Source organism: Artemia franciscana, chromosome 16 (genome assembly GCF_032884065.1).
Source record: "Artemia franciscana chromosome 16, ASM3288406v1, whole genome shotgun sequence".
In the NCBI taxonomy this organism is placed as follows: Eukaryota; Metazoa; Arthropoda; class Branchiopoda; order Anostraca; family Artemiidae; genus Artemia; species Artemia franciscana.
Genome location: NC_088878.1, coordinates 33,021,059 through 33,048,214, shown reverse-complemented (window position 1 = coordinate 33,048,214; position 27,156 = coordinate 33,021,059). Strand labels below are relative to the sequence as shown.

The following is a 27,156-nucleotide window of genomic DNA, read 5'->3' as shown; positions in this document are numbered from 1 at the left end:
AAATACTTCACCCTCCCTCCTTTTACGTGCAAATATGTAGCCAAAATTGTATATATCCCTTCTATTCTGTCACTTGTCTTTGTCTTGTCTCACGTTAAGTTGAAAGAAACTAACGAAGAAACCGGTTTGTTCTTGAGTTTTACACAGCGTAATTTTGAGTGAGTGGCGTATAATACACAAGTACCAAAATTCCTTCTCCCTACGGAAAAAAAAAAAATACAATTAAAATTCTCAAATTTGGAAAACCCTATTTTCCACGGTGGGTACTTTACGCGGGGGGGGGGGGGGTATTTTCCAATGGGGGGGGTGTTTTCCACGGAGGCGGGTGGTATTTTTCTGGGGGGGGGGGTAAACGCCGGCAAATATAGGAACCGGTGCACGTCTGGCTGCAATTCTGCATTGCTCGACACCTGGCAAAAGTAAATAAGCGGCCCCATTCCTGCCCTCATTCTGCCCTGACCTCATTCTTTCCAGATGTGCTGCAGCACTGACCCCTAACATAGAATACCTATTGTCTAAAAAAAGCAACCTGATATTAAATTAGCTTAAAGTTAGCCTACTATGAATGGGCAAGCTACATTAAAATATAATTTATTATGAGGTGTTTGGTAGAAGCTAAAGTAGAACTACAATTGTACATTTTAAAGATGTCATTGCGCAAGCCTGTTCGTCAGGTAAATTTCTAATCTTGCAGTTATTTTTTTTTTCAAAAATTGAGGTAAAATTTTGGCTAGTTTAGGTTATTTTTTAATTTATTCATAGTTTCTAAAGTTAATTTTTATAAAATTATTTTTATCAATTAAGTTTAATAATTAGGTTATTTACTATGTTAGGTCAATTTTTGTTAGGTTATGTTTGGACAACGGAAACGAGTATCAGAACGGTTCTTGGCTTTTATCACCCCCCTCCCCCCGCGGCGTTTACTACCCCCCAGGAAACACTCCCCCACGTCGAAAATAGTCCCCTCCCCCGAGAAAAAATTCCCCTCCCGCGGAAAATGCCCCCCGTGGAAAATAAGGCTTTCCAAATTTGAAATTTTATTTGAGTTTCTTTTTTGTTCTCGTTGGGAGAAAGAATTTTGTACTTGTGCATTATGCGCCACTCACTCAAGTTTACGCTTCGCTAGTTTCTTTCAGCTTAGCGTGAGACAAGACAAAGATAAGTGACAGAATAGATGGGAAGTATATAATTTGGGCTATATATTTGCGCATAAGGGGGGGGGGGTAAAACATTTAGACAGTTCGAAGTCAGAAACAAATTCTTACTTCGTAATATGCAAAACAATTGTACCTAACACATTTTGCATGTTGGCCCGCTATTCTTTAAACCCTCCCCCCAATTATGCAAATGTATAGCTCAAATTCATTTCTAAAGCAACGAAGAAATTGACGAAGAATTCGGTTTGTTCTCGAGTTTTACACAGCATAAACTTGGGTGAGTGACGTATATTACACAAGTACCGAAATTTTTCATGGAGGTAGAGCTGGATTTCCCTGTATTATTTAAAAACGATCAGAAATTAAATGAAAAAAAAAAGTTTTTTTTAACCGAACGTAAGGAGCGACATTAAAACTTGAAACAAACAGAAATTATTACGTATATGAAAGGAGTTGCTCCTTCCACAAGACCTTGCTCTTTACGCTAAATTTTTGAGTTTTTGTCCTAATTCTGTCTTGAATTAAAATCGGAATTATAATTCTTGAATTATAATTCTGTCTTGGTCACATGACAGGTAAACATTGATGAGCACACAATCTCCAAACTTTTTTGCAATGAAATTGTCGTTAGATTTATAGAGGGAAGGTGAAAGATCTGACAAACTTTGCTTGATAATGCAAGCTAGACCGAACGAGGGTCTCTCTTTGGTGCACCGGGCATTAGTAGTGAACAAAAATTGCGCACTACTCCTTCGCAGTGAATTGACACTGACAGCATGAACAAAATATTTTTTCTTGGAACTTGTTGCGTGTTGATTTTTGTTCGTGAAACTTGTTGCATATCAATTTTTGGTTTTCGTGAAAGTTTTACATTAATTTTTTTATCTCGTGAAACTGATTTTGTTCATGAAACTTATTACGTGCTGATTTTTGTTCGTGGACCTTGCCACGTCCTGATTTTTGCTCGGTAAACTTGTTGCATGTTGATTTTTCTCTTCGTGAAACTTGTACATTGATTTTTCTCCTCGTGAAACTGATTTTTGTTCGTCGAACTTGTTGCGTCCTGAATTTTTTTTTTGTGAAACTTGTTACATATAGATTGTCCTGTGTGTAAACTTGTATATTGATTTTATGTTCTCGTGAAACTGATTTTGTTCATGAAACTTGTACTAGGTTTGGTTATGTTTGGGGGACTGTACCAAGCGTGACGGAACCTACACCTAACCAACGCATGGAAGGTTATGTTAATTTACGTCAGATAACGCGGTGGGTTTTTTAAATAATGCTGGGAAATCTGGCAAGCCCTTCACGGAAAATTCCCTTCCCTCATAAAGATTTCTCCATGGAAAGATCCTCCCACGGAACTGCTTTTTTGGTCACTCAAAAAAAGGAACTAGAACTTTTAGTTTCTTGTCGAAGGAGCCTTCTTGCGATATTCTAGGAACACTGGGTCGATACTATCACCCCTGGTAAAAAACAAAAACAAATAAACACGCATCCGTGATCTTTCTTCTGGCAAAAAAACAACAAAAATCTAAATTTTTGCAGATAGGAGCTTGAAACTCCTACAGTAGGGTTCTCTAGATGTTTCCCAGAGAAATTGCCTATGAATTCTTCTGGGTACCCGGCTGACTGATTGTATTTCAAACAGTAGGCTGTTTATTGTTCAATCCCGCTTTCTAGAGCTGCAATGAGAGAAATGTTGAGATGGCTAGGGCACGATCTGCGGATGAAGGATGACAGATTGCCGAAGATTGTCCTCCGTCTAGGGCTAAACGGAAAGCAGGTCGTCCGCGGTTGGGCTGGAAGGATGTCAGAAAGAAAGATTAAAGAAAACGAGGGCTTCCTGGGAGGGTGTGCAGAGGAAGGCTTTGAACAGATTGGGATGGAGGAGGAGTGTGCGTAGCTCTGTTGACCTGGTTAGGTGGTTAGGTGCTGCGCTGAATTGTTATTAGTTGTTGTAGAAGCATTGAATATTATAAATATGTTAGTAACAAATACTAAATTATTGAATTTATCAGTGCCGGCCCGGAAATATTACTGTTTCTGTCATTTTTTCATGTGGAAATGTTCCGGCCGAATTATCCGGGGGGCTATTTTCCGCGTGTTTTAATTTCTGGGAAATAATTTCCACGGAAGGGGGCATTTCTGGCGTGATTGAGAAACTGATTAGAGATTACAGTCTTATTCAAATCAAATGATAATTTTTCAGGCTGAATCGTCCGCAAGCAATTTTACAGGGAGGAGGGATTCTCGGCGAGGATGGAACCGTCTAAAGGAAATCTGACGGTGGGAAGGTTTACGTTGGATGAAATTTCACCGAAGGGGATTTCCGCGAGGGGAGGGTTGCCCTCTCCACATATGAATCGTGTCCCCCTCCTTAACACCTTACTCTTTACGCTAAAGTTTGACTGTTTGTCCCAATTTTTAAGAGCGTTTACTGAAACACGGGGTTTTTTAATTAGAATAGGAAGTGTTTTGAAAAGGGCTAGCTTTTTTAGCGTAGAGAGTAAGGTAATAAGGAGGGACAACCCTTCATATAAGGAATAAATCTTTCAAAATTAATTTGCGAAATTTGTTTTAATTTTTCATCGACGGTGAGCGAAATTCGAACCTACATTAGTTGAAAACGTTCAGAAATTAAATAAAAAAACAGGCTTTTTTAACTGAAAGTAAGGAGCAACATTAAAACTTAAAACGAACCTAAATTATTCCGTATTTGAAAAGAGGTTATCCCCTCCTTAACGCCTCACTCTTTACGCTAAACTTTTCATTGTTTTGAAAAATTGAGCTGTGACAAAGAGTCAAACTTTAGTGTAAAGAGTGGGGCATTGGGGTGGGAACAGCACTTTCATATACGGAATAATTTCTGTTCGTTTTAAGTTTAATTCAAAAAAGAAAAGCCAATTGCATATTCCTTACACATAGCATTTACTAATGGAGAGTAAACAGACATTTTTCAGGAGGCGAATTTATTCTGGGGGAATTTTCAGTGGTGAGGGTGGGGGGAATGCCCCCTCTCAAATGCTTCGCTCTTTGCGCTAAAGTATGATTTTGTGTCCCAATCCTTTACGAATTAAAAGTGATCGCAAGGTTGGTTAAATTAGAATAAGATACCTCTTTAAACATTCTAAATAACAGTAGCGTGAAGAGCGAGGCATTGTGGAGAGGGTATCCCCACTATATCGTGATAATTTCTGTTCGTTTTTAATTTCGAACCTTACTTTCAGTTGAAAAAACCTGCTTTTTTGTTTAATCACTTAACGGCACAAACAATTTTCAGGGGGAAAACATTGAAATGCCGATGATTTTGAATAGTTGAAATTGGTTCGCTTTGGATGCGTGAGCTAATTGCCTATAGGCAGTCAGACTACCTCTGCATCGCCTTTGTCAACTTAGTGTTAATCAGCCACGCAAGGGGAGAATGTGACGTAAATAATGCAAATAAGGTATAAAATTTTCTTGGGGTTCTGATCATAATTGATATGAGTCTGATGGTAGAATTTTAGTTGTAATCGCTTGAATTCATGGGGGTGTTTCCCTCACATTTGGAAAATCGGCTATTTTCTCAGGTTCGTAGCTTTTAATGAGTAGCATTAAACTGAATAAATTTTACATATTTGGAATCAGTATAAAAAGCCGATTTTTTTTATGCCATTAATTGTTATCACAATTCCTTTTATTAGAGTTTCGGTTACTTCTGGGCCTTATTTAAAGTTCATTACCACGAACTGTTTGAAAATCATTAAAAAAAAGCATGATGTATTAGTAAAGAAATTCATTTTCATTGGGATTAAATTGAAAACATTATTCATTTGATTTTTTATATTGTCCTATAGCTTGGAAATAGTTTATAAACAAAAATGTGAAGAGAAAAAGAGGCATCTTTTATCAAGGAAAAGGCTCATTAAGAACAATTTTTTTTTTAGTTTTATCCGTTATGACCTTTTTTAGCCTGGGAAAAAGGGTCTTAATGTGTTCCCAGGTTGATACTCTTACGACATTTTCGTATAAACCGACTTCCCTATCCGAATTACCTAATATGGCATCAGAGGCGGTTTTAGGGGAAGGATAGCGGGAGCCCTTGCCCCAGGCATTGAAAGTTTAGGGTTCAAAATTTTAAAGAAATAATCTAACGGTTATAATCATTTTGTAATTTTTGAGATTTTATTTTTATTAAAATGAAGTACATAGCGCAGTTAATAAGTGAAAATATTTAATAAATCATTAACTAACGAATAAAACAAAAATAAATTACAAATAATTAAATAATAGTAATTGAAATAATTAATAATAATTCAATTAAACATAAATTATAATAATCAAATAATAATAATCTGTAATAATTATAGATTATAATTATAATAAAATAATTATAAATAATAATCAGATTAAAACATAAATTATTAATCAATTGATGAATGGAAAATAATTTTGTTAATAATTGCAAATTTTGGCCTTTAAATTCTGTGGGAGACAGAGGGGGGGCGGCAATAAAAATTTTGCCCTTGGCGCAAGGGAGGCCAGAACTGCCACTATATGACATACGCATGTAGAAATATGCAATAATTCAGCACAGACCTCCTATTCTGTACAGGTTGTGAGACCAAAGGCAAAGTATTCTTAGGTAATTCCTCTGTTATTCTAGCTCTGCTTGACAGACAAGAATAAGACAAATGCTGACATTTAAGGATAAAACCGAAACAAAAAGTAAAGTGGTCTTGAATACTACTATGAAATTTTTGAACGACTATAACATATTTTCTGTAAGCAATTTTTTTCAGTTGGGAATAGATGTGTTCCGTCCCTTCCATATAATGTCAATGAGAAGAATGAGCTGATCGCTGATGCAAACAATAACAAAGCAAATGTCACTTATGGGGATCTGATGTCCGGCACTCAAAAGCTTGCCTCCATTTTGGGGGCCAAAGACGTAAGTTTTTGTAGTGTTTTTAAAGTTTTTAAGTTTTTTGTTTTGTTTTTTTAATTCAAAAAAGATGTAAGCATTTTTTGATGGCCTTTTTTCAATTTCTAATTTAACTGAAATACTTTTAGAGGTTTTAGGACAATGAAGCGATCGAGTTTTGTGCATGCATAAGCAAATGAAGAAAAGAAAACAAATCTTTTGTTTTTAGTGTCGATATTTAGCTAAGCTCTTCTAAGTTGATCGGCAGGTTTCTTAGAAAAAAAAGAAGAAATCTGCTGTCCGTGTGTCCGGTCTGTCAAACAAGTCTTAAGAACGATGTAGTAGAATTATGTGTATATTGACATAGCGGATAAAAGGTAATTTATTGTTTATGTAAAAACACTGAAAAACATTGGTAAATGTACTGTCAGTGACATCTCTTAAATTGTGTAGCAAATATAGAAAAAGACTTGGAAATCTATGGCAAATGATTTGTGATGCAAACAACAACAAATGAATGTCACTAATGGGGATATGATGTCAGGCACTCTTTTGCATCCATCTTGGGGGGGGGGGAGGGTAAAAACGTATTTAAGGAGACGGTTGAATCTTGTGCATGCATCAATCAATGAAGATTATTTTTTTATATGTATTCTCAGTGTCAGTATATAGCTAAGCTCTTCTATGTCGATTTACAGGTTTGTTAGAACTGTAAAACAAGCTAACATGTCTTGTGTAAGTCCGTTTCTTCAGCAAGTCTTAGGAATTGTCTTGTAGAATTTAGGTTTTTAATGGTACAATAGATAAATGTATATTTTTCGACAGTGCTTTACTCATTTAGCAAATGTAGCTATTGTAAAATACTGTCCATATGATTCCTGATGGAAACAATAACAATGAAAATGTCCCTTATAGAGATTTGATGTCTTAGATGGAGACACCTGTCATTAAAAAGCTTTCATCCTTTTTGGGTGCCAAAAATATAAGCTTTATAAGGAATAAAATTGACTAAATCCAGCTGAAACACTTAGAGCTTCAAAGGACTTGATTGAGTTTCTTTACATTCATCTATATGTAATATCTATATGTAATATCTAATAATATGTAATATCTATATGTAATATCTAATATATGTAATATGTAATAGCTATATGTAACATCTATATCTATATGGTGGGAAAATTAGTTGTCATTTTCTATGTCAATTCATCCATGTAATATCTAATATATGTAATATCTATATGTAACATCTATATCTATATTGTGGGAAAATTAGTTGTCATTCTCTATGTCAATACATCCATGTAATATCTAATATATGTAATATCTATATGTAACATCTATGTCTATATGGTGGGAAAATTAGTTGTCATTCTCTATGTCAATACATAGGCAAGCTCTCCAAAGATGCTCTGTAAGTCTATTAGAAATTAAAAAAAGGACGAAAAGTCGCTATACCAGCAACAAATCAGAATTCCTGGATTAGTAATTGATCTATTTTGAAGATAGATTGATAAGCTTTTCTTGAAAAGACTTGATCGTAGCTTGAATCTCGGTCTCTATTTTACATTTTTAATCTTTAAATAGTTTGTTTATGATGATTGTGACGATTTTAGACGATGATTATGATGATTGCATAAATTTTTGTGTTAGTTTCGTGTGAAAAGACTTGTTTAAGTGCGACATTTTGAATTTAACGTATCGTAACGCTAACTCGTATCGTTACGTTTAATGTATCGTAATATTAACGTGTCGAACACTCATCATAGAAAATTATTTACATATTGCCAAGGACACTAAAATCTTCCTGGTATATATAAGTTTCGTTTTTCTAGAAAATACTAAAAATGGCCCAGTTGAGCTTGGATATGTATTGATACCGCAATTGAAAGCTAATTTCCACCACCGCCCTCTTTGTTGCGCTCACGTTCACTAAAAGTTTTGTAGCTACTTGGCAAATCTAAAAATATGATTTGTGAAAACCTGTGTAAGTCATGAAAACAGAACTGAATTTCTACCCTATTGCATTTTCACCCTAATTAGCAAGCTGTTCACTATGCTTTCTTCTGTAGTAATCTTGATTAGTTACTGTCTAATTTTTTTGTTAAATAATTTCTTTATATGCTCAGATCGGAAGTCATTTTCTCTTTCATGATTGTAAATGACAATAAAATGTAATCCCTTCTTAATTAAATTTAATATACCTAGGAAAAAGGATTGTTACAAGCATGGGAGCCACTATTATAATAATACTTAGGCTTTTTCTTAGAGAATTATCTAAACTTGCTTAAAAACTAAGAAAATGCTCCTAATTTCGCATGTTTTTTGTGTCAATCTAACAAAAAATGCAAAGCCAGTTCTAAATATCCAATTTAGCAGATTTACAAAGCTGTATCTCATCTTTTCAAGATAGCGGCGTGGTCCTTCGAGTTTAATATTAAAATATACTCAAAAAATAATATATAAATAATTTTTAAAATGTAACAGTAAAGTATATAATAATATATAAAAATATAATAATACAATATATAATGATAGATGAAAGTGTATAATAAATAATACATCGGCTTTTTCTTAGAAAATGATATAAACTTGATTAAAAAGTAAGAAGTTGTTCTTAATTTGGCATGTTTTTTGTCTTGTTTTCATTGTATCACTCTAACAAGAAATGCAAAGCAAATTTCAAAAATAAATTATGGCAGATTGTTAAATCTAAATATCAGCTTTCTAAGATAGCGAAGCTGCTGTCTTTAAGTTGAAACAGCAAAGCCTTAGGATAGTGGAAAAATAGTATATGAATAATAGTTAATATGCGATCATCTAATATATGATAATTTACAAGACATATAGAACAGAAAAAAAATTTAATATTATTTAATTATACAAAGTAAATGTAATAATAATATATAATAGCAATAAATAATAAACTGACACAGGGGATATAAACCTTATGGTCCATGACTGATAACATGAATGTGAATTTATCTACCATTTTATCTACCATTTTATCTACCATTTATCTACCATTTTTATCTACCATTTATCTACCATTAAGGGTAACGCTTCTTGATTTCTTATTGGCAAAAAAGAGGTCTTTTGACAAAGAATATTACAGTGCAACCTTGAAATCTTTTCCAGGCATGACTTTCATAACAAAATTGGTTTCAGAAGTGCTTAATCTCCCCTCCTTCCAAAAAAATGTAACCTGCCTTCATTATTCAATTTTAATTACAATAAGATTAAAATTTTACATGCCAGAGTCACCGCAGTACGGTCGACCAAGTAGAGAACAGTGTGGTTTCCATTTATTTTATTCCTCGGCCACTTCATATGGAAGGGACGGTCCTAAGGGAATAAGATAAAAAAAGAATGGCAAACTTAATCTGACATTATGAATTTTAGTTCCCAATTTAAAGGGTCGAAAGTGATTGCCCGCTTTTGAACCCTTTTTTGCACCCTGGTACCCCTGTTATCCCCCTACACGTCGGATCATTACTTTTAGATTATTTTTTCTCTCAGATTCATAGATAGGTTCGAAAACTGTCCTTCCATGGAGGATGTAACCCACAAAGCCTTGAGGGCATTGGCCTAAAAGTGTAATGTTGCATTCATCTGAGATACATTTTATTAATAAAGGTGGGGATGTTGCGCCTTGCTAAAATCAGAATAATGCAATAATTTTAAACCTGTATGACTAGAGGCACTGATTGCGTTATGACCCTTCCAAACACTTTCAAAACTTTTGTAAATAATGTTGACCCAAGCCACTTTGGGTATAGTTTTTTAGGGCCTTAAGATAAAAGTGGAAGGATAGTATGAAATTTGATTAAAAACATCTCATTTTTGTGAAATAGCAAAATTTAATTAAATTGGAAATAGAATACAATTTCACTGCTAGGTAGCAGTTTCCGTACTAGAAGTAACCTAGTAGGCGTGCATTACTACCTTTTCCTGTTAATTAAATCATGCATATAAGCCCAAAGACCGATAATCAAGGGTATATATTAGAAAGGAGGATTGCAAATGTATTTTTTTTCTTTCTTAATTTTTATTTTTAATTAAGTTTTATCTTTATCTTCGCTGGCCACCTTCCCTGGAAAATACCTTCTATGGCCACCGTTGAAAATTTTGCACGCTTCTGACATTAACCATGATATTCTTCCAATAACACAACAATTTTTTGTTTCTGTAGTCTATGTAACTACCACTCAGATCTCTTTTTTTCACCTGCCTGTCTCCTCCTACCTTCCTTTTTTCTGAATTACTTAACCTAATAATATTTTCTTCTTAAAACAGAGTGACGACCCTGACGCCACGTGGCTAACTACTACTATACTGGTAATCATGGCTTTTGATGCTATGCTATATGTGGAGTTGGTTTACTATTTTAGCAAAGTTGAACGTTTAAACGTAGTGACGTAAGGTCTTAACTCTAGCACTTATGAGTCACTAACGGTGGCAGGTATTAATTATCACTTTGTCTGAATGTATGAAAATGATAGATGGTGAACAATGTTCACTTTCTCTCTGTTTTTAGACTAGATCTAATGTTCCCTCAAAGAGAAAAAGCGAGATTACTTTCCTGTAGTTACGTGGGAAAAATGTGTTTAATTCCATTAGTTTACGCCGTTGACGTAGTTTTGTAAGACAATACCTTTACTTTTTTTTTGTTTAAAGAATAGGTCTACGAACCATGGTCTACAGTAATGACAGTCGTCAAGTATGGTTCTGAAACGTGAGAACTCTGAAAGAAGGAGGAGGGTTTGTTGGATATTTTCCAGAGCAATTGTCTATTGATTCTTTTGGACATTTGTCTGACTGATCGTATTTAAAACAGTAATCTGCACGAAAGATGTGGTTATATCCTGCTTTTTAGGGCTATAATGCGGTGGCGAGTACAGTGGCACGCCCTTGTCAAATTGCCCCCCCCCTCAAGATTTTGCTCTTTATCCGCTCCTGCTATAATGATTGAAATGTTGAGATGACTGGGAAACGTTCTGCGGATGAAGGATGGCAGATTGGCAAATATCGTCTTCTTGGCCAACAAGGACAAAGTTAAAACAGGTAGTGCCCAAATGCAACATTGTTCCGTAAGGAACGATTTAAGAGACACTGGAACTTCTTGGTAGGGTGTAAAGAGGGGGGCTTTGAATTGATTGGGATCGAGGAGGAGCTTGCATGGCTGTGTTGGCCTCAGGTGGCTTGATGCTATAGTGAGTCGTCAGCAGCAGCCTCCTGTGAAAAATTTCAAGCCATTAAAAAGAACAAAAGTTTTTTGTCACAAGTATTTCCACATGTAAACTCTCTTTTACTATAAAACTTACAATAGAACTTAGAAATGCTAATTCTAGAAGCGCATCCATTTCTGGTTGACCCTCCTCCTCCATGGGGCAAACTAAAAATGCGTAAAGTGGGCTTGCTTACAGGTAACATTACCTATAGAGTGAAGCGTATTATTCCTTGAGCCCTGCGGGCAGCGGGGCGAGGTCTGTATTCTATATTTATTTAATAAATATATAATACAGACCTCGTCCCGCTGCCCGCGGGACTCATGGACTAATATGCTTCGCTCTATAGGTAATGTTACCTGTAAGCAAAATCGGATGTTTGTTTTGTTCACAAACCGCTTGCTAGCTTATACTCGAAAGTGTAAGTGGATATTATGTCTTGGATATTAGCATCAATGGATGCGTGAGTTTTTTACTTATCTTTCGACTTCCTACTATACAGAAATTACCAGTGATAACTGGAATTAATGTTTAAAATATAATTTCATTCATATTGTACAACCCCAACTTTTTCCTCGGCTTCAAAACCCTGCCCACTTTACGCATTTTCAGTTTGCCCCATGGAGGAGGAGGGTCAACCAGAAATGGATGCACTTCTAGAATTAGCAGTGGAAATTATGCTGCTTCGCAGTATAGTTTCCACTTTAGATAGCTTGTGACGAAACTAAACAATTACCAACCCTAGTATACCCAGTTATTTAGTTCGGGACGGGGTCAGTAGCGTGACTCTGTAAGCTCAGCCAGAGTTGATCTAGCTCTAAACGGGTACCTGGAGAGATCTGGGGAAGGTAAACAGGAAGAGTGTGCGAAAGCACAGGATGGTTGGCCCCCACCTCCTTATTGCACTTCCTGGCTGAAGGGTTAAGAAACTAAGATCAGAACCGCCGGTAGGGACTGTAAAGTTCAATGTCGTATTCAATAGGCAGTGTGGCTGTGGAGTGCATCTGGTACTTCGATGATAAATCACATCAGCCTTGTTTTTGTTAAGAAAAAAAAACACTCAGCGATAATTGTGTGCCCTTGCGCCCGGGCCTAGTGGTAAATCGTGGTCTGGTTGATAGAGAAATTCAGAGAACGTGCCTTAATTTCTGTCTTAAAATTGTATGACGTCACTACATATGCTTTGTTTGTTTTAACCGCCTCCAAAGTGTCGCACTAACAACATGCTTTGTCTTTGCTATCTTATGCTGTCACAAAAAGCAATAAATAATGTTAAATTTCGTTCATCTAAGCTCAAACATGCTTGCTTTTTCAATATTCATTCGCTTGGAAAACTATCGAAATATTTGAATTCATAGTGAATTATATACCAGTATAGTGTGTCGTTATATCTTCTTCTTGTTTCGATTATTGTGGAAAGGGTTTGGCATAATCTCAACACCGAGAGGAATTTTATGGCCCTGCGGTGGGCTGCTCCAGCTGAGATAAACTCCGGGCTTCGTTTTACCAAACAGAGATCAGTTCTACTGTGGTAACACATTACTGATGCGTTTTTAAGTACAAATGCGGGGAACACTCTACATGGCAGACTTTTTGCTAATGTGGAAAGTAGCAGGGTTACGACATTGAACCTTTGAGGAGTGAACTTAGGGCCTAAGTTATGCCTGAAAAATTATTTTCAAGCTGTTTTCTCCGCTCTTTCCCTTTTTTGAGCTTAAAAAATTGTAAAAAAGACAGATTCATGCCTGTTTTAACTTTGCGAAAAAATATATATTTTATTTACTTAATTTTGGTGTGAATCCGCTTTTCTTTGATTCATTTGATTCATTCTTTGATTCATTGTAAGTTTGAAGAATACTTTCAATGATTTGAGTTGGCTATTCAGCCATGTTTGGATATTTTTTTTTAATTGAAGACACAGTTTTAAGAATTTTTTGACATTATATAATTACTTAACATTATAAAAATCATTCTTTAAGGTTATGTAACTTTAACTTTATAACTTTTATAAACTATTATTATAAACTTTTATAACTTTTATTACTTATAACATTATATATCTTTATATAACTAATATAACTTTAACTTTATAACTTATATAGATTACTATTATAAATGTTTATAACTTTCATTAACTTTATAACTTTTCTAAACGTTTATCACTTATAATATTATATAACTTTAACTTAAAAAATAATTCTTTAACATAATAAATTATTCTTTAACATTATATAAATCAAAAATTAACAAAGATATAATCGTTAGACTGTTTCCATAGACCTTGTTTCTGCTTAGCTTTATTTCTAAAAAATCACCATTATAAGACTAATTATGTCAAAGTCCGACAAAGACTAATTCCCTCCTGGAGTGTTACTAAAGTCAGCCTGCCAATGAAACCAAAGTAGAATAATATTACTAGTATATAAAATGATTTTAAAAGTAGTTTAAGTCAATTATATTAATATGTAATTAATTTTATTTTATTCAATTAAAGTTTGTTGTATTCGTTACAAGAATAAACGTAATTAAATATAAAACAAATGTTGTCTATTTGCAGACCGCTGCTCGAGTGTGTAAAGACCTTATGGAGTCGTGGTGGATAATTTTGTCTGCTTTTGTCATCGTGATGATAACCTGTCTTCTATGGATATTCATTATGAGGTTCATCACTGGAACTATGGTCTGGATCTCAGTCGTGGTATTCTTAGGACTCCTTGTTTTTTGTAAGTATTCATTGTCGGCACAATGCTTGATTGTGGGTGCATTGCAAATTTTGTTACTGTTTCTTTTTTCGTTTGAGGGGGGGGTCTATGGCATGGAAGCTGTAGAAGGTTCCTATTTTCTCTCGTTGTTACCGACATATTTGACGTGAAGAAATATTTAGAATGTTTATAGGAGGTTTTGTATTTTTTTAGGGGAGGTATAATGTATATGGAATAAAATTTAGTTAAGAGAGAATGTCTTGAGTTGCCTAAAGTTTCTTGTATTTTCTACGTAATTCCTATTTGTGAGGGAGGAAGTCTAGAATTTGGAAGCTGAAAAACGTTCCTGTTTTCTGACGTTGTTACCGACGTATTTGACGTGCAAACATCTTCAGACTCTCGACAGGAGGTTTTATATTTTTCTATGGGAGGTAAACTTGGTTTGGAAAAGAATTTATTTAAGCTAGAATGTCTTGAATTGCCTATAGTTTCTAGGCTTTTCTGTGTAATTCCCATCTTTCAGGAAGGGGAGGAAGTCTAAGGCTTGGAAGCTGAAAAAGGTCCCTGTTTTCTCTCGTTGTTACCGGCATATATAACGTGAACTTCCGTTTAGACTGTCGACAAGAGGTGATATATTTTTTTATAGGAGGTCTTATGTGTTTGTTTGAAATATAATTTATTTAAGCTGGAATGTCTGGAATTGCCTATAGTTTCTAATGTTTATTAGAATAGGATGTATTTAATTTTGTATGTCTTGAATCACTTATAGTTTCTAGGCTTTTCTGTGTAATTCCCATTTGTGAGGAAGGGAGGGAAGTCTAGGGCTTGGAAGCTGAAAAAGGTTCCTGTTTTCTCACGTCGTTATCGTCATATTTGACGTGGAAAAATATTTAGACTCTCGGCAGGAAGTTTTGTACTTTTCTAGGGGAGTTCAAATGTGTTTGGAATCGAATTTTTATAAGCTGGAATTGCCTATAGTTTCTAGTTTTTATTGGAATAGGATGTATTTAATTTTGTATGTCTTGAATCGCCTATAGTTTCTAGGCTTTTCTGCGTAATTTCCATTTGTGAGGAAGGGGGGGAAGTCTAGGGCTTGGAAGCTGAAAAAGGTTCCTGTTTTCTCACGTCATTACCGACATATTTGACGTGGAAAAATATTTAGACTCTTGACAGGAGGCTTTGTACTTTTCTAGGGGAGTTTTTATGTGTTTGGAATCGGTTTTTTTTAAAAGCTGGAATTGCCCATAGTTTCTAGTGTTTATTGGAATAGGATGTACTTAATTTTGTATGTCTTGAATCGCCTATAGTTTCTAGGCTTTTCTGCCTAATTCCCATTTGTGAGGAAGGGGAGGAAGTCTAGGGCTTGGAAGCTGAAAAAGGCTCCTTTTTTCTCACGTTGTTACCGACATATTTGACGTGGAAAAATCTTCAGACTCGACAGGAGGTTTTATATTTTTCTAGTCACAAATGCCATATGAGCTCTTAGCTCTTGTTTTTGTATCACAAGACAGCGTGATCTAAGTCTGATCATATTTAAGGTCTAGCTTCTAACGCTTGTGACCTTGAAGAACCCCAAGATATTGTCTAATCATGTTTCTCTCCGGGTTGTTTCTTATTATTGTTCAATTTGCTAACGTTAAGGCTGATAGCTCCCTTGAAGCCTTGTTGCGTCCCTCCTGGGGGAACTTCTCAAAAGTAATTGCAAGGGGATATTTTTACAAAAGACGGTAAATTGACTTCCACCCCTGAGTGGAATGGGAGTCAGTCATACTTATCTCCAAGGTGAGCACGCACACTTACCCCCAATAAAAGAACAGCTACTAAGTATTATTATGAATTCTGGATATGCTCGTATATTTTTACGAACGTATCCATTCCCTATAAGGTTTCTACACAATTCGGACTTTTTATGTTGATAACGTGTCTACGTCAAGCTATCTGTTTCTTTACGCTGTTGCTGCTTATTTTTGGCGCTGGGCTACGAAATTAGATAAGCCACAACATTGACGTCAATTTCCACTCTTTAAGGAATGAAAGTTTATATAAACCTAATTTTTCATGACATTTTTTTGTCTATCAATGAAGAAAACTGTGAAAATAAGTTTTCAATGGAATTCTTACTTTTTAGCCTTTTATTACTCGTATATGCAATATCAAGTGTTGAAGAAGATTTGATATTGCCTCCATGTTTTGATAACGTTTCTACGTCAAGCTATCTGTTTCTTTACCCTGCTGCTGCTTATTTTGGCGTTGGGCTACGAAATTAGATAAACCACACCATTGATGTCAATTTCCTCACTTTAGACTTGGACTGAAAGTTTATATAGACCTAATTTTTCTTGATATTTTTCTTTTTGTCTATCAATGAAGAAAACTGTGAAAACAAGTTTTCAGTGGAATCTTTACTTTTTAGCCTTTTATTATTCGTATATGCAATACCAAATGTTGAAGATGATACCAGAGAGTAACCTGTCCCCTTTTGCTGTTCAATTTACCACTAACTTCAGCTACTACCTCGAACTGAGTGGAACTTGGATGTTTTTCATGGTGGTTATTTCCGTTGTTTTTGTCGTAGTCTTTCTGATGATGATTTTCATGAGGAACAGGATTAACCGTGCCGTTGGTTTGATTACCCATGGAAGCAAGTAAGTACAAATAGTAAAAAGGTAATTACCTCCTGACCACCGCTATTAGTAAATGTTGAAGATTATAGCCACTAAACGCCACTTGTTGTATTCAAATGATCCATGCTTTGAACCCTTAGTGGGACGGGGATAAATAATAAAAAGACGATAACCTGCTGACCACCGCTATAAGTAAATGTTGAAAATTACAACCACTAAACGCTACTTGTTGTATTCAAATGATCCATACTTTGAACCATTAGTGGAATGAGGATAAATAGTAAAAAGGCGATAACCTGCTGCCCACCGCTATAAGTAGATGATGAAAATTATAACCACTAAACGCCACTCGTTGTATTCAAATGATCCATATTTTGAACCTTTTGTGCGACGGGGATAAGTAGTAAAAAGGCGATAACCTACTGCCCACCGCTATAAATAATTGTTGAAAATTACAACCACTAAATGCCATTTGTTGCATTCAAATGATCCATACTTTGAACCCTTAGTGGGATGGGAATAAATAGTAAAAAGGCGATAACCTACTGACCACCGCTATAAGTAATTGTTGAAAATTACAACCACTAAACGCCACTTGTTGTATTCAAATGGTCCATACTTTGAACTTTTTGTGGGACGGGGATAAATATTAAAAAGGCTATAACCCGCTGACCATCGCTATAAATAAATGTTGAAAATTGCAACCACTAAACGCGACTTGTTGTATTCAAATGATCCATAGTTTGAACCATTAGTGGGATGAGGATAAATAGTAAAAAGGCGATAACCTGCTGCCCACCGCTATAAGTAGATGATGAAAATTACAACCACTAAACGCCACTCGTTGTATTCAAATGATCCATATTTTGAACCTTTTGTGCGACGGGGATAAGTAGTAAAAAGGCGATAACCTACTGCCCACCGCTATAAGTAATTGTTGAAAATTGCAACCACTAAACGCCACTTGTTGTATTCAAATGATCCATACTTTGAACTTTTTGTGGGACGGGGATAAATAGTAAAAAGGCGATAACCTTCTGACCACCGCTATAAGTAATTGTTGAAAATTACAACGACTAAACGCCACTTGTTGTATTCAAATGATCCATTCTTTGAACCATTAGTGGGATGAGGATAAATAGTAAAAAGGCGATAACCTGCTGCCCACCGCTATAAGTAGATGATGAAAATTACAACCACTAAACGCCACTCGTTGTATTCAAATGATCCATATTTTGAACCTTTTGTGCGACGGGGATAAGTAGTAAAAAGGCGATAACCTACTGCCCACCGCTATAAGTAATTGTTGAAAATTGCAACCACTAAACGCCACTTGTTGTATTCAAATGATCCATACTTTGAACCATTAGTGGGATGAGGATAAATAGTAAAAAGGCGATAACCTGCTGCCCACCGCTATAAGTAGATGATGAAAATTACAACCACTAAACGCCACTCGTTGTATTCAAATGATCCATATTTTGAACCTTTTGTGCGACGGGGATAAGTAGTAAAAAGGCGATAACCTTCTGACCACCGCTATAAGTAATTGTTGAAAATTGCAACCACTAAACGCCACTTGTTGTATTCAAATGATCCATACTTTGAACCATTAGTGGGATGAGGATAAATAGTAAAAAGGCGATAACCTGCTGCCCACCGCTATAAGTAGATGATGAAAATTACAACCACTAAACGCCACTCGTTGTATTCAAATGATCCATATTTTGAACCTTTTGTGCGACGGGGATAAGTAGTAAAAAGGCGATAACCTACTGCCCACCGCTATAAATAATTGTTGAAAATTACAACCACTAAATGCCATTTGTTGTATTCAAATGATCCATACTTTGAACCCTTAGTGGGATGGGAATAAATATTAAAAAGGCGATAACCTACTGACCACCGCTATAAGTAATTGTTGAAAATTACCACCACTAAACGCCACTTGTTGTATTCAAATGGTCCATACTTTGAACTTTTTGTGGGACGGGGATAAATAGTAAAAAAGCTACAACCCGCTGACCATCGCTATAAATAAATGTTGAAAATTGCAACCACTAAACGCCACTTGTTGTATTCAAATGATCTATACTTTGAACTTTTTGTGGGACGGGGATAAATAGTAAAAAGGCGATAACCTTCTGACCACCGCTATAAGTAATTGTTAAAAATTGCAACCACTAAACGCCAGTTGTTGTATTCAAATGATCCATACTTTGAACCATTAGTGGGATGAGGATAAATAGTAAAAAGGCGATAACCTGCTGCCCACCGCTATAAGTAGATGATGAAAATTACAACCACTAAACGCCACTTGTTGTATTCAAATGGTCCATACTTTGAACTTTTTGTGGGACGGGGATAAATAGTAAAAAGGCTATAACCCGCTGACCACCGCTATAAATAAATGTTGAAAATTGCAACCACTAAACGCCACTTGTTGTATTCAAATGATCTATACTTTGAACTTTTTGTGGGACGGGGATAAATAGTAAAAAGGCGATAACCTTCTGACCACCGCTATAAATAAATGTTGAAAATTGCAACCACTAAACGCCACTTGTTGTATTCAAATGATCTATACTTTGAATTTTTTGTGGGACGGGGATAAATAGTAAAAAGGCGATAACCTTCTGACCACCGCTATAAATAAATGTTGAAAATTGCAACCACTAAACGTCACTTGTTGTATTCAAATGATCCATACTTTGAACCATTAGTGGGATGAGGATAAATAGTAAAAAGGCGATAACCTGCTGCCCACCGCTATAAGTAGATGATGAAAATTACAACCACTAAACGCCATTTGTTGTATTCAAATGATCCATACTTTGAACCCTTAGTGGTACGGGAATAAATAGTAAAAAGGCTATAACCCGCTGACCATCGCTATAAGTAAATGTTGAAAATTACAACCACTAAATGCCACTTGTTGTATTCAAATGATCCATACTTCGAACTTTTTGTGGGATGGTGATAAATAGTAAAAAGGCGATAACCTACTGACCACCGCTATAAGTAATTGTTGAAAATTACAACCACTAAACGTCACTTGTTGTATTCAAATGATCCATACTTTGAACCCTTAGTGGTACGGGAATAAATAGTAAAAAGGCTATAACCCGCTGACCATCGCTATAAGTAAATGTTGAAAATTACAACCACTAAACGCCACTTGTTGTATTCAAATGATCCATACTTCGAACTTTTTGTGGGACGGGGATAAATAGTAAAAAGGCTATAACCCGCTGACCATCGCTATAAATAAATGTTGAAAATTGCAACTACTAAACGCCACTTGTTGTATTCAAATGATCTATACTTTGAACTTTTTGTGGGACTGGGATAAATAGTAAAAAGGCGGTAACCTTCTGACCACCGCTATAAGTAATTGTTGAAAATTGCAACCACTAAACGCCAGTTGTTGTATTCAAATGATCCATACTTTGAACCATTAGTGGGATGAGGATAAATAGTAAAAAGGCGATAACCTGCTGCCCACCGCTATAAGTAGATGATGAAAATTACAACCACTAAACGCCATTCGTTGTATTCAAATGATCCATGCTTCGAACTTTTTGTGGGATGGGGATAAATAGTAAAAAGGCGATAACCTACTGACCACCGCTATAAGTAATTGTTGAAAATTACAACCACTAAACGCCACTTGTTGTATTCAAATGATCCATACTTTGAACCCTTAGTGGTACGGGAATAAATAGTAAAAAGGCTATAACCCGCTGACCATCGCTATAAGTAAATGTTGAAAATTACAACCACTAAACGCCACTTGTTGTATTCAAATGATCCATACTTCGAACTTTTTGTGGGATGGGGATAAATAGTAAAAAGGCGATAACCTACTGACCACCGCTATAAGTAATTGTTGAAAATTACAACCACTAAACGCCACTTGTTGTATTCAAATGATCCATACTTTGAACCCTTAGTGGTACGGGAATAAATAGTAAAAAGGCTATAACCCGCTGACCATCGCTATTAGTAAATGTTGAAGATTATAGCCACTAAACGCCACTTGTTGTATTCAAATGATCCATACTTTGAACTCTTTGTGGGATGGGGATAAATAGTAAAAAGGCGATAACCTACTGACCACCGCTATAAGTAATTGTTGAAAATTACAACCACTAAACGCCACTTGTTGTATTCAAATGATCCATACTTTGAACCCTTAGTGGTACGGGAATAAATAGTAAAAAGGCTATAACCCGCTGACCATCGCTATAAGTAAATGTTGAAAATTACAACCACTAAGCGCCATTTGTTGCATTCAAAAGATCCGTACTTTTAACCTTTAGTGGGAGGGGATAAGGTAGGTGGAACCGAATGGGAAGTAAACCAAGGCTAATCCCCAGTATAAAGTCTCAGTATTCTCTTTGGTGGAGGATAGCAAAGTAAACTAAAATTGTCATGTTGTTAGTGTTTTTTACATGATGATTTTTTTTTGGTCAGTCTTATTATATTCCTTTGTGTTTTTTTTTTGTTTTTTTTTTACTCTGTTCACTGACCAGAAAGCAACTTCGGCGATCTGGGCCTGCTATTCGGAATTAGATCTTATGTTCGTGTATTAGGTGACCTTCAATTTGACCTTCTATCAATTTGTTTTCTTCTCACCCTGTTGACCTTTTTTTTTTTTTTTTACTCTCAAACAGGTTTGGCTCATCTGGGTTTCTGACAGGTAGTACTCATAAATATATTTCTTATTTTTAATTTCAGGTATGAATATACCTGAAATAAGTATATACTACGAAATAAGTTAAAAAGAGAACTAAATAAAACAAAAATGAGCAGAAACAAAGTAAAATAACTCCAAGCATAAAACTACTAAAAAATAACCATTAATAAATAAAGTCCAATATGACCAGAAATACGTAGTATGTCAACCCCCCACAATTGTGTAACTGGTCCATTTTGCTTCAAAACTAAATCAAAAGGCATTATATGTACGGTTACCAATAAGAAAAGTCAGTTATATATCAAGAACTCCTGGGGGTATTAGGTTGAAACTTTGACAGCTACTACTATGCTATATATAACTGTTGGGGTAAAAGGCCCTATAATCTCCATTTGTCGTATAGATAGATAGTATCCTTTTCTATAAGTGTCTCGGAAAGAGCCTTCATCGGTACAAATTGTATGTGAAAGAGACTCGCGCTTTAATTGACGATGGAACTGTTCAAAGGCCTCTTGACGACGAATGAACTAACAAAAAAAGTACAAGCAAAAGAAGGTGTATTTAAAGGGATTCAGCTAATAAGTTAAATCTAAAGGGATAATAATAAGCTAATATATGATAAGATAATAGACTTAAGGGATCTATTATAAACTAAAGCTTTCACTCATTATTTTTGTGATATTAATATTACCTCGATATAGTGTTGTAACTAGTAAAAGTGGTCACGGTAAAATTGATTATTTTACCGTAATTTTACCGACCGTCGTAAGTTGGTATTTTGCGTATTTTACCGGTATTTTACGTAATTTACCCGAATTTTACGATGTCTTTATTTTATTTTATTTGCATTTTCATTTTATTTTCACATCCCAGAGAAATATTGTGTTCCTGCGGTCATTCCCCAGGAGTCGACGATAACCCTCTCCTCCGGAAATACTCCCCCGTGGAGAATTCCCCCTCCCCCGCGGAAATTCCCCCATTTTCCTCCTGAATAATTCCGGATCTTCATAATAAGGGAAATTGAAATTTCTACTTTCCTGTTTAAGTCACCGGCAATCGTAAAGCATAACCTATAGTAAAGACCTATAAGGGTTCAAAATATTAATATTAGCTCATTTATTTTTCCCAGATGCTTTTCATGGGGAAGGGGTAGTCGAATAAATTTTGGAGGAGACTCAGTCAGTTGGAAATCGAATGTGTTGTTACTGACCACAGTGTCTTTAAGTAATTCTTATTCTAGTTTAACGGCCCTTGTGTTTCAGCAGTTGTTTTGAAACAGTCTTTAGATAAATACAAAATCAGTCATAAGATAGACGAGGGGAGGTTGGAAGTAGAAATTGACATATAAATCTCAGGGCCGTATCCAGAACCTTTTCTGAGGGGGGACACGCACGATCATCAGAATCTGAGTATTAAGGAGAGGAGCTAGAGTTGTCAGTAGATCCGGTTGAAGGCGGTCGTAATGACTGAAAGTGACTGAATGTTCTGCTATTATGATCCAGTTTTTAGTTAATTAAATTCATCAAAGTGTTACAAACAAGTTTTTTACTTGTATTCAGTCCGTTTATAAATAAATGAAAAATAATATGTGCACGATATGAGAAATGTGGCTAAATGTGGTTATTTAATTATGCAGGGCTGTTAGAGTGACATTTGTTAGGTTTAAATATAGATAAGATTGCTAATATGATTTTACTCCCAAATAGTTTTTTTTTTTTTTTTTTTTTTTTTTTTTTTTTTTTTTTTTTTTTTTTTTTTTTTTTTTTTTTTTTAATGGATGTCCAAAATCAGCCATTGTCCAAGTGCTGAGGAATTACCTTAGACACAAGATTATCAAAAGAATAAAATAGACTATAAACTAGTCTAATACTAGACTAATAAACTAGACAAGTAAATTGATGAAGCTCTAGATGAAGGGAACCTTTGGAACTCTATGAAACTTTTATAAGCCCAGGAAAATCCGAATCATCAAAATATTTCATTAAAATCTGAAAGTGATGCTTAAAAAGAAATACTCAACTGAGCAACTTTAAAACACCAATTTCACCCTATATTTCCTAGGGAGTACGGTATTTTACCCTATTTTGCTAATTTTAGAAATTTTACTTGTTGATTTTTTTTTTTACTGTAATTTTACAACACTATCTCTGTATTATTCTGGCTTGGTTATATTGTCTGTATTGTTATTGATTAGTTGACTGAAAACGCTCTGCTATTCTGCTCCAAAATTGTTTTGCTTTTCAAAAAGAAAAGCAAAACAATTTCTAAACCTTTTTGACCAGTTACAATGTAGGTATACCTCTACATCTCTTGGGTGTAATGTTAGGGGCCGAAAAGGTACTATATTGCTACAATATAATTAAAGAAAGTGGTTTTAATAGTTTGAAATTTTCAAACTGTTTAATACAGATTGATGTGAGTTGGCACAAAATTTACTTTTGTTTGTGTCTTTTCTTCCCTTTTCTTTTTTTGCGATCATCCTTTTTTTTTCTTTTCTTTTTATCACCTCACAATACGACCATCTGAAAATAGCCTTCTATGTACATAGTTTGTCTTGTAGAGTTGTCTACAACTGTAGAGTTGTAGCTGCTGCTCCATTCTCTTTATTGTTCTTAATTATTCTTGATATACCCTACCAAACTTATTAGACTATCTGGATAGAAATTTTAATACCTGTATTTTTTCCTCATCATTAGTTTTAAGGTTGACAGCGACCTAGAATTATATTTCCAGGTCATGGCCATAGCTCATATACGTGTTTTATGCTACAATAATCTGCTGCGTTTCGTCCATTTGCGAATCCTTCAAAGCAACCAAAGTCAATTTTTCGCATTTAGTAGGCCAAATGTGGAATACGCTTACCCTGTCTGGCACTCTGGCCGCACCTCGACTCTAAATAATAAGCTTGAGGGTATCCAGAAGTAAGCGTGCAAAATTATTTTGTAGCCCGATAGGTGTTACTGGAGATAGTTATAGGGTATTATGTCTTAAAGAAAGAAAACATGACGTCACGATGAAATTTGGCTTCAAGTATCTGTTATCTGATACCCACCCAGAAAATTTTCCTAATTGCGTGTCAGATTTATGTCTGAATCCCTGTTTCAGCCATTTTACTTAATCCATAGGTCTTTAACTGCTAAGTCCGCTACTTCTAATTCGGCTGACTATATTTTCCTCACTTTCCCTAATTTGAATCCCTGAGATTGTTTGAGGTGTATTAAGAATAAGTGTTTTAACTTGTAATTGATAATGCGATGCTACCATGTTTTTAATATGTAATTGTGGGGAATCAAAGGAGTTATTTGTTTATTTAATATATTTTTAAATTGATTCTTTGATATGTTAAATTGATATGTGTTTAAATTTACCCTCTATGCATGACAAAAATTCACTTTGGAAACAATGCTTCTGCTATACCCCATTTTTGGGGGGTTTCCCTGGATATTCATTAAAAAAATTGAGCTCTTTGAAATATCCCTAAACTTAACGTTTGTAAATACACGAACATCCAGTTTTCTGTAGTTCAATTTAGGAGCAAGCGGCCTAAAGTTATTAAAATAAATTACAGCAATTAAAAGTAAATTAAATTAAGTAAATAAATTCATTTCAGTTACTTTTTTTTAGAGCTGTAGCAGATATTCCAATGTCTTTACTATTCCCGATTATTCCTTATATGCTGCAATTGGCTTTCGTTGCTTATTTTGTTGCTGTTACAGTGGGAATATCATCTAGTGGTGGTGCTTATAAAATTTTGAGGGATAACTCAACCACATGCTGCCCTGTTTATTATGTAAGTTGATTTTGACCTTATCCATCCTTTTATTTATACTTTTTTAACAAGCACTTGTAACAGTAGCTTAGTAATCAATCATTCAGTGGGGTTTATTATCAGGTCAATAATAAATTACACATATCAGCAATACTCAGTCGATTCCTGGACGTGGAGATCCTCAATCGCTACCTTCTAAACATAACACAGCGCGTTCACTACTCCTACTCTCAGAAACAACCATACCTCTCATTTATTCAACACAAATACCAATTATTCTCCTGCCCTTTGCCCCATGAGAAACCGCCTCATCATTATATCAATAAAAAAAAATTACTTTATTTCTATCTATTTATATTTAACTTTATATAAAGATCATTTTAAAAACTATTTTATAACTAGTCTTTTCCAGTACTAATAAATAATTTTTTACTCCTCTTTTAAATGACGAGAGGGAGCTCCCTTGCCCCAGAAGTTTACCTAGTTCAGGCCTTTACAATCTAATAGCTCTGTAGTAGAAAAAAAATTCTACGCACAATAAAAACAAAAATACAGAGATTATTTCCTTGAATGTAGTCAATCTAATAAAAGAAAAGGTACTTGTATGATGTATCGACCACACTAAAGAAGTGACGTTAGGCTAATCGTAATGAAATATACCAAAATTTGATGAAAATATAATACTTTGGTAACAAAATTATGAAAACTACAACAAATAATTATGGAAAGGAGGGAACCCAGAACGCATTATAATAAATGCCTAACGTAACCAAAATACCAACTCAACATATCAAATATTGAATTAAAGTATACCTACATAGTGGATTATCTCAATGTGTCTATGCTAATTATCTCCGAATCCAGACTGAAAAACCGGTTTACATAGATCAAACTTCTTGAGTGAGATTGATATATCATGCAAGTACCATAGAAAACTAAGAAAAAAAATATCAGAGCTAATTAAATATATATGAGAGGGTTTCTGGGAAGTTGCTATTTCTAAATGGTTAAGTTGTTGTGTTTGTGCTTTTTTGGTGCTTTTCTTCCGTCTGTTTAGCTCAAAGAACATGAAATAGCTGTTTACACATAATTTGAGGCTATAGGTTGGTGTTGAAGAGAGGTAGGCGTGGTTTTGGAATGATGTAACAACGTGAACTGTTGTTATGAATTATTTACATGAAGGCCAAAAATTATAAGTTCTACCCAAGATTAAAAAGATATACGATTCAGGCCCAAATTATTTGCGAAGAGAAGGGTTCCCTATCATATTCTTACATATCCTGTCATATTTGGCTCTTTTCTTCCGTCTGTTTAGCTCAAAGAAGGTGAAACCGCTGTTTCCACATCATTTGCGGCTATTGTTTGGTTTTGAAGAGAGATAGGCGTGGCTTTGGAATGGTGTAATATACATGAATCGTTATTATGAACTGTTTGTATGAAGGCCAAAAATTTATTACATGGTCTACCAAGATATACGATGTACGATTCAGGCCCAAATTGTTTGCGAGGAGAATGGTTCCCTATCATATTAACTGTTCTAGTACATGGGTTCAGAAGGTGTATGATAGCAAAAACCTGGCATAGAAATCAATAAAACCTAAATATATAATTGATTAAAACATATATAAAACCAAGGTTGGGATTAAAAAATTTTTTCTCTCTTTGAAATGTTAATAAATTTAATCTTTGATTTCAAGTTTTAACTTATTACATTTTTTGCAAAATATTCATATTTTTGCTTTGAATTGCCCCTAAATTAATTTCAAATATTTGATCCTCCCAACCAATTGAAATAGGTAAAACTTGGAAAAAATTGTTTGCCTCGTTCGTTTTTATCTGAGATAGCTGGGCTGGTTAGTTGGTTCTGCAACTTGTTGTAGTAACTTTACAAATATATGTGTTCTCTAAATTTGCAAAAGCTTACTAATTACATACAGCAAGATGTAGTTGACGAGCATCAATGCTGATATTTGGTGTGTTTAGCAATTATGTCTTACAACTAAGCTTTTAATGCAGGAGATAAATACTAGTTGAACTTGGTCTTATTAGTTAGATTCTTGTCACTGTTGCC

The 27,156-nt window shown here is 34.9% G+C and overlaps 1 protein-coding gene across 1 annotated transcript in view; it reads left to right on the top strand.

Moving 5' to 3' along the window:
* LOC136037358 (choline transporter-like protein 2) overlaps positions 1-27,156 on the top strand; it is a 114,108-nt gene that overhangs the window by 59,633 nt on the left and 27,319 nt on the right. Inside the window, exons 5-9 of the mRNA XM_065720063.1 lie at positions 5,942-6,090; positions 10,360-10,401; positions 13,849-14,014; positions 16,407-16,638; positions 24,941-25,106. Of these exons, the coding sequence (XP_065576135.1) occupies positions 5,942-6,090; positions 10,360-10,401; positions 13,849-14,014; positions 16,407-16,638; positions 24,941-25,106 (755 nt within the window). The remainder of the gene's footprint in view (positions 1-5,941; positions 6,091-10,359; positions 10,402-13,848; positions 14,015-16,406; positions 16,639-24,940; positions 25,107-27,156) is intronic.